We start from the raw sequence: 15819 nt of genomic DNA on the forward strand, positions 1-15819 counted from the left end.
CAGTCCCATCAGCCAACATAATGCTAGGTAGAAGGACACCTCAGTCCCATAAGGCTAGGTAGAAGGACACCTCAGTTCAATCAGCCAACATAAGGCTAGGTAGAAGGACACCTCAGTTCAATCAGCCAACATAAGGCTAGGTAGAAGGACACCTCAGTCCCATCAGCCAACACAAGGCTAGGTAGAAGGACACCTCAGTTCAAATCAGCCAACATAAGGCTAGGTGAAGGACACCTCAGTCCCATCAGCCAACATAAGGCTAGGTAGAAGGACACCTCAGTTCAATCAGCCAACATAAGGCTAGGTAGAAGGACACCTCAGTCCCATCAGCCAACACAAGGCTAGGTAGAAGGACACCTCAGTTCAAATCAGCCAACATAAGGCTAGGTGAAGGACACCTCAGTCCCATCAGCCAACATAAGGCTAGGTAGAAGGACACCTCAGTCCCATCAGCCAACATAAGGCTAGGTAGAAGGACACCTCAGTTCAATCAGCCAACATAAGGCTAGGTAGAAGGACACCTCATTTCAATCAGCCAACACAAGGCTTGGTAGAAGGACACCTCAGTCCCATCAGCCAACATAAGGCTAGGTAGAAGGACACCTCAGTTCAATCAGCCAACATAAAGCTAGGTAGAAGGACACCTCATTTCAATCAGCCAACATAAAGCTAGGTGGAAGGACACCTCAGTCCCATCAGCCAACATAAGGCTAGGTAGAAGGACACCTCAGTTCAATCAGCCAACATAAGGCTAGGTAGAAGGACACCTCATTTCAATCAGCCAACATAAAGCTAGGTAGAAGGACACCTCAGTCCCATCAGCCAACATAAGGCTAGGTGGAAGGACACCTCAGTCCCATCAGCCAACATAAGGCTAGGTAGAAGGACTCATTTTAAATCCCTCAATATAAATATCCTAATTTGACTTTATATGATAAAATATAATGTCCTTTTATTCCACAACACTTCATGAAGGAACCCATCAACAATCCTCCATTGTTCACTTCACAATGCACTCAAAAAGGCACCATTTTTTTTTCTTAAGTGTTTTTTTCATTCCTATTCATCACCTACCTGCATCTTCATCATAGCCTGGTCTCAGATCAGTTGGTGTTCTAGCCATACTCCATACAACACTCATAGCCTGGTCTCAGATCAGTTGGTGTTCTAGCCATACTCCATACAACACTCATAGCCTGGTCTCAGATCAGTTGGTGTTCTAGCCATACTCCATACAACACTCATAGCCTGGTCTCAGATCAGTTGGTGTTCTAGCCATACTCCATACAACACAAACAGTTTGGCGTGCACTGAGGCTGAGTAACAAGGAGCTGGCGTGATGGCACATACAGACTGGAACTCAGGCTATATTCAGCTCACTCTTTTTTTTTTCTTCCCCCCATCAGGAAAAAAGAAAGTGAAGGACAAACAGGAACAGGAAATGTCACAGATCACCATTAGGTTGAATGAATTATATCACATCCAAGATCTTTTTTTAATGACCAGAGGCTTTAGGTACTGGAAACTAAAGGGACTCCTTTTTGTAACACAGTAAATGCGAGATGGCGGCTGATGTTACGTTCTGTACAATAGTGTCTTCTCTGCAGACTGCGGCCATTACCAATATGTATTTGGGTACTTTTTTTTATCAAACATCATTTTGGTGTTTTTCACTGTATGAGAAGATCCATGAGGAGAAACAGAGACCTACATTTTGAGATGACAAGTGTTTACGATCGTGATTTATTCTCCGATCTGTCTGTAATCCCTGCATTCTCTCAACCCTGTTCTATTGGTTGCACAGTGACCTATATTTCTCTCATCCACATAAGGGTCTTCTGTTAGGTAATAATAGCAGTGTTTTTTTATTTTTTATCCAGAGTTCCGGCAATAGGATGTCAAACACCTCGCATATCAACGCCACACCCATCTGATTACGCATATCAACGCCACACCCATCTGATTACGCATATCAACGCCACACCCATCTGATTCCGCATATCAACGCCACACCCATCTGATTACGCATATCAACGCCACACCCATCTGATTACGCATATCAACGCCACACCCATCTGATTACGCATATCAACGCCACACCCATCTGATTACGCATATCAACGCCACACCCATCTGATTCCGCATATCAACGCCACACCCATCTGATTACGCATATCAACGCCACACACATCTGATTACGCATATCAACGCCACACCCATCTGATTACGCATATCAACGCCACACCCATCTGATTACGCATATCAACGCCACACCCATCTGATTACGCATATCAACGCCACACCCATCTGATTACACCCATCTGATTACGCATATCAACACCACACCCATCTGATTACGCATATCAACGCCACACCCATCTGATTACACCCATCTGATTACGCATATCAACGCCACACCCATCTGATTACGCATATCAACACCACACCCATCTGATTACGCATATCAACGCCACACCCATCTGATTACGCATATCAATGCCACACCCATCTGATTACGCATATCAACGCCACACCCATCTGATTACGCATATCAACGCCACACCCATCTGATTACGCATATCAACGCCACACCCATCTGATTACGCATATCAACGCCACACCCATCTGATTACACCCATCTGATTACGCATATCAACACCACACCCATCTGATTACACATATCAACGCCACACACATCTGATTCCACAGCTGCACATTCCTTCATAGCACCTTGGAGTAGATTGTCTCATCATGTTTGATCGAAACGATATCACATTTATATTCACTTTTTTGAAGCTCCGTTCATTTCTGGGTGACAAATTGGCAAGGCTGACCCTGTATAAATTCCATCAGTCAAGACTGTCAGTACACATGTTGACAGATAGACAGACAGACAGACAGACAGACTGTCAGTACACATGTTGACAGATAGACAGACTGTCAGTACACATGTTGACAGACAGACAGACAGACAGACAGACAGACCAGATAGATAGACAGCCCAGATAGACAGACAGACAGACAGACAGACAGACAGTCAGTACACATGTTGCCAGACAGACAGACAGCCCAGATAGACAGACAGACAGACAGACAGACAGACAGACAGACAGACAGACAGACAGACAGACTGTCAGTACACATGTTGCCAGACAGACAGACAGCCCAGATAGATAGACAGACAGACGATATTGACTGGATACAAAGAGGTAGGCCTTGTCTTAAGGAGAGAGAGAGAGAGAGAGAGAGAGAGAGAGAGAGAGAGAGAGAGAGAGACAGACAGACAGACAGACAGACAGACAACACGCTGACAGACAGGTGACAGACAGACAGACAGAGACACAGTATAATAAAGAGGTTGTTCTATAGCTGCCTGCTCCATCTCATATCATCATGACACATTTTCGTGCTACTTCAAAGCATACAGTAAAATACACATAGTGATGTCAAATTCTTTAAGAAATATCAATTGATTTATATTGATAACATGAAATATTCCCCCCAAAATAGTTTAGGAAATGAGAGGACATGATTAAACATTAGAATCAATACGTATACCGCAATTACACACTAATTAGGTATCTATATTACCACAAGGTTTCCATCTATTCATTGATTAGGAAATGCTATTTGGAAGTTTCACAGATTGAGAGACAAGACTCTACCAACGTAAAACATGACTTTACATCGACATTGACACCATATCCAAGACTCCCATTTCAAAACGACAATCGTTGGCCAGGTCGGCCAGGTCTGCCAGGTTGGCCAGGTCTGCCAGGTTGGCCAGGTCTGCCAGGTCTGCCAGGTCTGCCAGGTTGACCAGATCTTAAGCAGGTGTAGTTGATGCATAATGATTCTGTAGCACCTGTTGTCATCAAATGTTCACATCTGAATAAATGACAAAATCGTCAATAAGGCTGTCGTTGATTGACACCTGTGGGGTGGTGCATCCTCATTGGCACCCTATTCCCTATATAGTGCACTCCCTTTGATCAGAACCCTATTAGCCCTGGTCAAAAGTAGGTGCACTATATAGGGCATAGGGTGCCGTTTAAGGGCGTAACCCCTGTCCCTCAAAATTCTTCCTTCAGCATCACTCATGTGCCTTCCACCCTCCAGGGGGATAAAATAAAATCCAGGCCGTTTTAGGTCTAGGTAGTGACGGCCAGGGTGACATCCAAGCCGGGCCTATGACTGCGTGGTAACCGCCAGGGTGTTGACATATCCATGGGGACACATATCGTTCTCTGAGACACAGTGAGAGAACTGCGCCGGGTTGCTTCCCTCACCGAACCTCCTGACACCCCGCACTGTGAAACACTGTTCTATAAGCTCCAGACATTTACAGGCCAGGAAGAACATATTCTTGAACATGAACACTGAGACGGGCATCTCGTGAACATACACCTGGAAACACCGCACCACCAGAAGTGGGGCGTTGACCAACACACCGACCAGGAACCTAGCCCAGACCCAGCGACAGCGCATCTCGGAGGCTGTCAACTCGTATAACCACACCACTGGGACGCCCAGGGCGATGAAATACACCGAGATGACCGTGTATTTTAAATAGACCGTCGGTATCTCGTTCTTCAGATACAACTCCACCAGGGTAAAACAGTCTGCGAGGTCCAGACAGGTGGTTATGAAGCAGCTTTGGGACCGGTGGCGCGTAGCTCCGTTCTGGTCCTCGGTGATAGAATTGACGAGACAGTAGAGTAACGGGACCGAGAGCAACGTGATAATCTTAAATCCGGTTACACCGAACGGAACTTTGAGCGCGATGAGATCTAATATCGAAGTCTCTAGAATGAGGACTATTTTAGGGGTGCAGGCGATCACGTAGATTAACCAGGCCAGGTAGGCGTAGGTAAACTCGCCGAGGTTACAGCCGAATATAGAGTTCTTTTGGTGGAACCCACACGCCCGCTCTCTCTTGCTCCTGGCGTTCTTCATGAAGAAGATCCCCCAGCCAGAGATCACCACCAGATCCGTGGCGATCCACGAACACCAGTACAGATCCGTGAAGATAATGAGGTAGAAATCTAGAATGCCTCCTTGGAATATCAGAATGAGGAAACACAGGATCTTGTAGAGAACGTTCCTCTTGGACCTCTGGCCGAACAAGGGAGCGGTCTGCATGAATTCCTCAGAGGTCATGATATAGGCGTCTGTAATAGCGGAGGATACTCCGGATACCAGCGGCTTGATGGAGCTCTCGTCTGGGTTGATACTCCCCGCGGACGTCTGTGTGTCCCTCCTGGACGAGGCGCTACGTATGAACAGCTGTCCGACTCCGTAGTCCGGGGCGAATGAAACCGGTGAGTCCGGGCAGATCACAGCTGCTTGGGGATGGGGATAGCTGGAGCTGGCCTTGGGATTGTCGGCGGCACCAATTTCTGCTATCATTGTATGCATGTATTTGCGCGTTCGCTTTCCTTTCTCTCCTCTCTTCTTTTTCTTCCCTGGTTTGGTAGTGATAGATGCGTTTAGCACAGAGTTTCTAAACCCAGAGGCGCAATATCGCGATACTTCCGGGAACAAGCCAGTGTTGAGGGCTTGAGAAGTCAATGAGAGACGTGAAAAATTCTTCCTTAGTTAACTTTCTTAAAATCTAAAGGCACAACCTATATTCGAGCCAATGTCTTAAGTAGTTGAACGTGTTGTCACTCCAACTTCGTGAAAGTGACAAACTGACACGTTTTAATTTTCCTTAAAAAATGACTTTATATTGAAGGAGTGCCTTTAATTTGACGGCATGCACAATGACGTAATTTTTACGCATGCGCCTAGCTTGCCAACATTGCCATGACATCGCCTACAAGCGTGATCGGAGATTTCTATTGGAGAAGCAGTTTCTACCCGTCTTCCTACTGTACTGTCTTTGCTTTTAGGTTGGAGAGCGATAGGGGGCGCGGCGTAAACCAAGGCATGGTATTTCTCTCCCACTGGAATGAAATGCGGTGGACGGAATTATTGCTGTGTGCAGATGCGTATCACCAATCGTTTTGTTCTTTTTTTGAGCTTTCCAGGATTTTTAAATTGAGACTCCTTTCCCAATAATTACGCAACATTGGACACGAATCACACTGTTGATATAACGGTTGATCTATCCCTAGGATTTGTTAAGCAAAATCCCTTGATATTCTAGGAGTGCCTGGCAATTGATAGGCAAGGCTATTTATAAAGTGAGGAGCCAGGAATAGATTAGTTATAATTCCATCACCTCTTCAGAGGTGTCATACAGGAAGTAGAGGCTTCATGTCTAGAGGTGACAGGAAGTTGAGACTCCATGTCTAGAGGTGACAGGAAGTAGAGACTCTAGCCCTATAGCTCTGGTGCAGGGTGTCGTTGTGCTCTCACCATCCATCACTATCTATAATGAGCTAGCAGCCTGAAGACACCCTGGACCAGAGCTAGTCTAGCCCTCTGGTCTGAAGCATTTCTAGCTGAATCCTCCAGTAGAGTAAATGGACTACTGGTGTCTCCATGTGTCCAGAACCTCAGTTACCCAGGCTCCATGTATCCAGAACTTTAGTTACCCAGGCCCCATGTATCCAGAACCTCAGTTACCCAGGCTCCATGTATCCAGAACCTCAGTTACCCAGGCCCCATGTATCCAGAACTTTAGTTACCCAGGCTCCATGTATCCAGAACTTCAGTTACCCAGGCCCCATGTATCCAGAACCTCAGTTACCCAGGCTCCATGTATCCAGAACCTCAGTTACCCAGGCTCCATGTATCCAGAACCTCAGTTACCCAGGCTCCATGTATCCAGAACCTCAGTTACCCAGGCTCCATGTATCCAGAACCTCAGTTACCCAGGCTCCATGTATCCAGAACTTTAGTTACCCCACCCTGATCCCTGTAGTGAACTATGCTACTTTTAACTATGATCCACAGGACCCAGGTAATAGATAGTTCACTATATGGAACAAAAGGTGGATTCTGGGACATAAGACATTCAGAGAGACAGCAGAGAGAAGACAGTAATATGGACTGACGCCCCCCCCGATGTCACATCAATTCCCCACCGTACACAGACATATCATTAAACATGCCGCGGTTGATTGGCTGGGACGGCAACAGACATGTTGATTGGCTGGGACGGCAACAGACCTTCAGAGTGAGGACAAGGCACAGCAGAGAATGCTAAACCTTGAACGACTGTCCCCCCCCCCCCCCCTCCCCGAGTAGGGACTTGAGTTAGTTGGGTAACAAAATAATGCATTCTGGGTAACACAACAGATCACATAGAACCACCATGTCAGAGCCCCCACTTAAAAATGTAGAAATGTAGAAAGTGAAATTCCAAAACGTATATAGACACACGTGTACTACATATATAGACACACGTGTACTACGTATATAGACACACGTGTACTACGTATATAGACACACGTGTACTACGTATATAGACACACGTGTACTACGTATATAGACACACGTGTACTACATATATAGACACACGTGTACTACGTATATAGACACACGTGTACTACGTATATAGACACACGTGTACTACGTATATAGACACACGTGCACTACATATATATAGACACGTGTACTACATATATAGACACACGTGTACTACATATATAGACACACGTGTACTACATATATAGACACACGTGTACTACATATATAGACACACGTGTACTACATACAGTGCCTTGCGAAAGTATTCGGCCCCCTTGAACTTTGCGACCTTTTGCCACATTTCAGGCTTCAAACATAAAGATATAAAACTGTATTTTTTTGTGAAGAATCAACAACAAGTGGGACACAATCATGAAGTGGAACGACATTTATTGGATATTTCAAACTTTTTTAACAAATCAAACTGAAAAATTGGGCGTGCAAAATTATTCAGCCCCTTTACTTTCAGTGCAGCAAACTCTCTCCAGAAGTTCAGTGAGGATCTCTGAATGATCCAATGTTGACCTAAATGTCTAATGATGATACATACAATCCACCTGTGTGTAATCAAGTCTCCGTATAAATGCACCTGCACTGTGATAGTCTCAGAGGTCCGTTAAAAGCGCAGAGAGCATCATGAAGAACAAGGAACACACCAGGCAGGTCCGAGATACTGTCGTGAAGAAGTTTAAAGCCGGATTTGGATACAAAAAGATTTCCCAGGCTTTAAACATCCCAAGGAGCACTGTGCAAGCGATAATATTGAAATGGAAGGAGTATCAGACCACTGCAAATCTACCAAGACCTGGCCGTCCCTCTAAACTTTCAGCTCATACAAGGAGAAGACTGATCAGAGATGCAGCCAAGAGGCCCATGATCACTCTGGATGAACTGCAGAGATCTACAGCTGAGGTGGGAGACTCTGTCCATAGGACAACAATCCTATATATTATAATATTATAATATATTATAATCCTATAGTATATTGCACAAATCTGGCCTTTATGGAAGAGTGGCAAGAAGAAAGCCATTTCTTAAAGATATCCATAAAAAGTGTTGTTTAAAGTTTGCCACAAGCCACCTGGGAGACACACCAAACATGTGGAAGAAGGTGCTCTGGTCAGATGGAACCAAAATTGAACTTTTTGGCAACAATGCAAAACGTTATGTTTGGCGTAAAAGCAACACAGCTGAACACACCATGCCTACTGTCAAACATGGTGGTGGCAGCATCATGGTTTGGGCCTGCTTTTCTTCAGCAGGGACAGGGAAGATGGTTAAAATTGATGGGAAGATGGATGGAGCCAAATACAGGACCATTCTGGAAGAAAACCTGATGGAGTCTGCAAAAGACCTGAGACTGGGACGGAGATTTGTCTTCCAACAAGACAATGATCCAAAACATAAAGCAAAATCTACAATGGAATGGTTCAAAAATAAACATATCCAGGTGTTAGAATGGCCAAGTCAAAGTCCAGACCTGAATCCAATCGAGAATCTGTGGAAAGAACTGAAAACTGCTGTTCACAAATGCTCTCCATCCAACCTCACTGAGCTCGAGCTGTTTTGCAAGGAGGAATGGGAAAAATTGTCAGTCTCTCGATGTGCAAAACTGATAGAGACATACCCCAAGCGACTTACAGCTGTAATCGCAGCAAAAGGTGGCGCTACAAAGTATTAACTTAAGGGGGCCGAATAATTTTACACGCCCAATTTTTCAGTTTTTGATTTGTTAAAAAAGTTTGAAATATCCAATAAATGTCGTTCCACTTCATGATTGTGCCCCACTTGTTGTTGATTCTTCACAAAAAAATACAGTTTTATATCTTTATGTTTGAAGCCTGAAATGTGGCAAAAGGTCGCAAAGTTCAAGGGGGCCGAATACTTTCGCAAGGCACTGTATATAGACACACGTGTACTACATGTATAGATAGACACGTGTACTACATACAAGCCATAATATCAGAGCACAAGTTTAACGATCAATTACGAATTCCACTCAGTAAAGCAACCCTGGTAACTTTTGATAATAAACTTTAATTTCAAGTCATGATGGATGGTTGTGGACCATAGAAAAACAAGAAGAGATACATAATATATATAGTGCATTCTAAATGGGAGTTCAGAGAGAAGTAGTAGTGACCAAGACCAGGACTGTGTTCCAAACGGCACCCTCTCTAGACCACTGGCAGTTCACTAGAGCCCTACGGTATAAGGATCAGACCTGGTAGAGTTCATGCCCCCCGAAAGAAATGAGAGGGTGGGGGGGAGGTGCAACAATATTGGGAAGGTGTTCCTAATGTTTTGTTCACTCAGTGTATAGTCACAATATGGCGCCACTAGGGACACAGAGTCAGCGAGTGTCACTATCAGCTCGGTTCTGAGGAGAGACTTGTCATTAGGTACCACGGGTGTTCCTGAATAATAGCTGCGATTCGATCGGGGGGGGGGGGGGGGGGATAAAATAAAAGTGGACTTGGGCCCATTTAAAACAAACAACTTTAGATATTGTAAGTTGTTCCCCGAAGCCCCCACCCCCCCCCCTTGACAGAGGAGTCATCCTCATCCCCCTCCTTGACAGAGGAGTCGTCCTCATCCCCCTCCTTGACAGAGGGAGTTCCCAACACCAGGGAGGAGGGAAAGAGAGTGAATCAAGAGGGTACATGTAAATATAGGAAGTCGACAGGACTGCTGTCTCCCTCCACCCAATATACTCAGTGCATGACCAACCAGAGGACTACGATACCCATGACCACCACAGACATGACATCATCACCAGGAAGTATAGTTGTGTAGAGTTGGTTTAGGTGCATCATCCTCAAAACAAAACAACAACAAAAAACAAGTCTTAAAAACATCACCTGGGTAAAAAACGGTAAGTCAAACCCACGTCCACAAATAAACACTGTTTATTAGCGATATTTTCAAAAAAATGTTTGTAATTTTTTTCCCCCCTTTGTTTTTTGTTGTTGTTATTTTTATTTTACATGAACCTGACACGGATAGATAAATTCACAAGGACAGGATGTTTCTAGAAAAATGGTTTTACACCCACCTGTTTCTCATTTACATTTGTTTTTTAAATCTGTTAATTCTTCTTCTTCTTCTTCTTCTTCATGTAGTTGATTTCTGAATGAAAGGCCTGCCCCAACGGCACTGCCACAACACAGAGGAGAGAAGCTACTGTCCAAAACACACAAGACAGTCCATTCTACAGCACGGTAAAGGTGAAGGAGGGGGGGGGGGGGTAGTCAAAAACGATAAAGGGGGGTTTCAACGGTAACGTTAGGGAGATGTTGCTATAGGTAAATCTCGTAGATATCGTCCAGCTCTTCGTGAAACAAGTCCCATTCGTCCTCCGAGTCCGTGACGTCGTCGTCGGTTCCCGCGGCGAGGAGCATGAGGAGCATCTCGCTCAGTTCAAAGGTCACCATCTCCTCGTCCTCGTTGTCCAAAGAGTCGCTGCTGTTCTCCCGCTCTTCAAACAGGTCCCACAGGGGTGTCCTCCTCGAGTTCTGGAGGGGAGAACAGGAATATATAAAAAAACAGGAATTCGTTTCGGTATTACGAAAGCACAACAGGAAGCGTTTTACAATAGGGCTGAGAACTTCTGGACCGTAAACACAAAATGTCCAAATGCCACATCGGTGTCTGTTAAACGTATGAACCCCCATAGGAAAACCAAAAATGGTCTCAATCTATTTCTGACAGAAAGGACATTTGACAGGGCAGCGTCTTACCCTGTTCCTGCCGTTGCACCCTGCAGGTCTCCTCTGGGGCTCCTCCAGCCGCCCGTCAGGGAAGGCGTGTTTGTAGAAGCAGTTGGAGCCAAACGGGCAGGTGCCCCGACCCTGGTCGAAGTAACGACAGGCTTTAGTCCTGAGGAACAGAGACGGACGGGACCGTCAGCAGAGGACAGTGATTATCACAGATATAGATGAGGAACAGAGAGACAGACCCCCCACCCTACCGTCAGTACATATCTTACCCCCCCTCCTATCGTCAGTACATATCTTACCCCCCCTGCTATCGTCAGTACATATCTTACCCCCCCCTCCTATCGTCAGTACATATCTTACCCCCCCTCCTATCGTCAGTACATATCTTACCCCCCCTCCTATCGTCAGTACATATCTTACCCCCTCTCCTATCGTCAGTACATATCTTACCCCCCCTCCTATCGTCAGTACATATCTTACCCCCCCTCCTATCATCATAACATATCTTACCCCCTCCTATCATCATAACATATCTTACCCCCTCCTATCATCACAACATATCTTACCCCCTCCTATCATCAGTACATATCTTACCCCCTCCTATCATCAGTACATATCTTACCCCATGCCATCCTTGTATTTCTGTATCAGTTTCTGCTTGTCTTCCTTGTCCTCCACCCAGTACTCACTGGGGATGACGAAGTTGGACGTTATCCGACACTCTGGACAGGACCTGGGAAGAGAGAGAGAGAGGTTTAGTTGGACGGGACAGGACCTGGGAAGAGAGAGAGGTTTAGTTGGACGGGACATGACCTGGGAAGAGAGAGAGAGGTTTAGTTGGGCATGATCCAACACTCTGGACAGGACCTGGGAAGAGAGAGAGAGAGGTTTAGTTGGACGGGACAGGACCTGGGAAGAGAGAGAGGTTTAGTTGGACGGGACAGGACCTGGGAAGAGAGAGAGGTTTAGTTGGATGAGACATGACCTGGGAAGAGAGAGAGAGGTTTAGTTGGGCATGATCCAACACTCTGGACAGGACCTGGGAAGAGAGAGAGAGAGAGAGGTTTAGTTGGACAGGACCTGGGAAGAGAGAGAGAGAGAGAGAGAGAGAGAGAGAGGTTTAGTTGGACGTGACCCAACACTCTAAACAGGTGTTGGGTCATCTACCTCAATAAGGTGTAGTAGTCTCATCTACCTCAATAAGCTGTAGTAGTCTCATCTACCTCAATAAGCTGTAGTAGTCTCATCTACCTCAATAAGCTGTAGTAGTCTCATCTACCTCAATAAGCTGTAGTAGTCTCATCTACCTCAATAAGCTGTAGTAGTCTCATCTACCTCAATAAGCTGTAGTAGTCTCATCTACCTCAATAAGCTGTAGTAGTCTCATCTACCTCAATAAGCTGTAGTAGTCTCATCTACCTCAATAAGCTGTAGTAGTCTCATCTACCTCAATAAGCTGTAGTAGTCTCATCTACCTCAATAAGCTGTAGTAGTCTCATCTACCTCAATAAGGTGTAGTAGTCTCATCTACCTCAATAAGCTGTAGTAGTCTCATCTACCTCAATAAGCTGTAGTAGTCTCATCTACCTCAATAAGCTGTAGTTGTCTCATCTACCTCAATAAGGTGTAGTAGTCTCATCTACCTCAATAAGCTGTAGTAGTCTCATCTACCTCAATAAGCTGTAGTTGTCTCATCTACCTCAATAAGCTGTAGTAGTCTCATCTACCTCAATACGCTGTAGTTGTCTCATCTACCTCAATAAGCTGTAGTAGTCTCATCTACCTCAATAAGCTGTAGTAGTCTCATCTACCTCAATAAGCTGTAGTAGTCTCATCTACCTCAATAAGCTGTAGTAGTCTCATCTACCTCAATAAGCTGTAGTAGTCTCATCTACCTCAATAAGCTGTAGTAGTCTCATCTACCTCAATAAGCTGTAGTAGTCTCATCTACCTCAATAAGCTGTAGTAGTCTCATCTACCTCAATAAGCTGTAGTAGTCTCATCTACCTCAATAAGCTGTAGTAGTCTCATCTACCTCAATAAGCTGTAGTAGTCTCATCTACCTCAATAAGCTGTAGTAGTCTCATCTACCTCAATAAACTGTAGTAGTCTCATCTACCTCAATAAGCTGTAGTAGTCTCATCTACCTCAATAAGCTGTAGTAGTCTCATCTACCTCAATAAGCTGTAGTAGTCTCATCTACCTCAATAAGCTGTAGTAGTCTCATCTACCTCAATAAGCTGTAGTAGTCTCATCTACCTCAATAAGCTGTAGTTGTCTCATCTACCTCAATAAGCTGTAGTAGTCTCATCTACCTCAATAAGCTGTGGTAGTCTCATCTACCTCAATAAGCTGTAGTTGTCTCATCTACCTCAATAAGCTGTAGTAGTCTCATCTACCTCAATAAGCTGTAGTAGTCTCATCTACCTCAATAAGGTGTAGTAGTCTCATCTACCTCAATAAGCTGTAGTAGTCTCATCTACCTCAATAAGCTGTAGTAGTCTCATCTACCTCAATAAGCTGTAGTAGTCTCATCTACCTCAATAAGCTGTAGTAGTCTCATCTACCTCAATAAGCTGTAGTTGTCTCATCTACCTCAATAAGGTGTAGTAGTCTCATCTACCTCAATAAGCTGTAGTAGTCTCATCTACCTCAATAAGCTGTAGTAGTCTCATCTACATATTGCAGCATACACTGCTTTGGTTTTAGGTCTATATTTATTGTCATGTGTTCATTGTATTTTTGACTACGTGCTGCAAAATTAATTGTCCCTCGGGATAATAAAAACTACTTCCTAACTTGATGATCTTGCCCCTCGGGATAATAAAAACTACTTCCTTACTTGATGATCTTGTCCCTCGGGATAATAAAAACTACTTCCTTACTCGATTATCTTGTCCCTCGGGATAATAAAAACGACTTCCTTACTTGATGATCTTGCTCTCGAACGTCTTGGCGCTCCTCCACTTGCGGATGCATTTGAGGCAGTAGCAGTGGCAGCAGTTGGACAGGATGCCGAAGCGTCTCTCACTGGGGTTGGCCTTGTCAAACACCACCTCCATACACACGCCACACTGCATGTCCTTACTGCGCTGGATGGCAAACGACAGCTCCATGTCCTTCTCATGGGCCTCGATGCAAGCCTGAAGAGGAATAACAAAGGTATAGCTAACCACTATAATGCATTATGAAGCCTGGGGGTGGAGGATAAAGGTATAGCTAACCACTATAATGCATTATGAAGCCTGGGGGGAATACGACATGTATAGCTAACCACTACAATAAATTATGAAGCCTGGGGGTGGAGGATAAAGGTATAGCTAACCACTATAATAAATTATGAAGCCTGAAGAAGAATAACAAAGGTATAGCTAACCACTATAATGCATTATGAAGCCTGGGGGGAATACGACATGTATAGCTAACCACTATAATAAATTATGAAGCCTGGGGGTGGAGGATAAAGGTATAGCTAACCACTATAATAAATTATGAAGCCTGAAGAAGAATAACAAAGGTATAGCTAACCACTATAATGCATTATGAAGCCTGGGGGGGGTATACTAAAGGTATAGCTAACCACTATAATGCATTATGAAGCCTGGGGGGGGGGGTACTAAAGGTATAGCTAACCACTATAATGCATTATGAAGCCTGGGGGGAGGGGGGTATACTAAAGGTATAGCTAACCACTATAATGCATTATGAAGCCTGGGGGTGGAGGATAAAGGTATAGCTAACCACTATAATGCATTATGAAGCCTGGGAGGGGGGGGGGGGGGTACTAATGGTATAGCTAACCACTATAATGCATTATGAAGCCTGAGGGAAAACCAAAACAAGTTAACCACCAGAAACCATCACGGGGCAGATAACAAAACAATGATGAAGCCATTGGAAATGGTTAAGTGTCTCAATTCTAGAACACGGATACTTTGTAGTATATAAATACAGTATCTGACAGTAAAACATGGAGACTGTAGTATATAAATACAGTATCTGACAGTAAAACATGGAGACTGTAGTATATAAATACAGTATCTGACAGTAAAACATGGAGACCGTAGTATATAAATACAGTATCTGACAGTAAAACATGGAGACCGTAGTATATAAAACATGGAGACTGTAGTATATAAAACATGGAGACCGTAGTATATAAAACATGGAGACCGTAGTATATAAAACATGGAGACTGTAGTATATAAAACATGGAGACTGTAGTATATAAACACAGCATCTGACAGTAAAACATGGAGACCGTAGTATATAAAACATGGAGACCGTAGTATATAAAACATGGAGATCGTAGTATATAAACACAGAGTCTGACAGTAAAACATGGAGACCGTAGTATATAAACACAGTATCTGACAGTAAAACATGGAGACCGTAGTATATAAACACAGTATCTGACAGTAAAACATGGAGACCGTAGTATATAAATACAGTATCTGACAGTAAAACATGGAGACTGTAGTATATAAAACATGGAGACCGTAGTATATAAAACATGGAGACCGTAGTATATAAAACATGGAGACCGTAGTATATAAAACATGGAGACTGTAGTATATAAACACAGTATCTGACAGTAAAACATGGAGACCGTAGTATATAAATACAGTATCTGACAGTAAAACATGGACTGTAGTATATAAAACATGGAGACTGTAGTATA

The 15819-nt window shown here is 44.1% G+C and overlaps 2 protein-coding genes across 2 annotated transcripts in view; both read right to left on the minus strand.

The window, feature by feature from the left end:
- Positions 1–3441: 3441 nt before the first annotated feature.
- tmem121b (transmembrane protein 121B) lies at positions 3442–6578 on the minus strand. The gene has a single exon (XM_021594958.3). The coding sequence runs from the start codon at positions 5416–5418 to the stop codon at positions 4189–4191; it is 1230 nt and encodes a 409-aa protein (XP_021450633.2). The 5' UTR covers positions 5419–6578; the 3' UTR covers positions 3442–4188.
- Positions 6579–9436: 2858 nt separating this feature from the next.
- Positions 9437–15819, minus strand: part of mkrn1 (makorin, ring finger protein, 1) — a 54400-nt gene continuing 48017 nt past the window's right edge. The window contains exons 5-8 of the mRNA XM_090201381.1: positions 14067–14281; positions 11761–11871; positions 11160–11298; positions 9437–10934 (exon numbers count right to left, since the gene is read on the minus strand). Coding sequence (XP_090057507.1) covers positions 10719–10934; positions 11160–11298; positions 11761–11871; positions 14067–14281 — 681 coding nt within the window. The 3' untranslated portion in view covers positions 9437–10718. The remainder of the gene's footprint in view (positions 10935–11159; positions 11299–11760; positions 11872–14066; positions 14282–15819) is intronic.

This window comes from Oncorhynchus mykiss, chromosome 15, assembly GCF_057628025.1.
Source record: "Oncorhynchus mykiss isolate SJ-2025 chromosome 15, ASM5762802v1, whole genome shotgun sequence".
Classification (NCBI taxonomy): domain Eukaryota; kingdom Metazoa; phylum Chordata; class Actinopteri; order Salmoniformes; family Salmonidae; genus Oncorhynchus; species Oncorhynchus mykiss.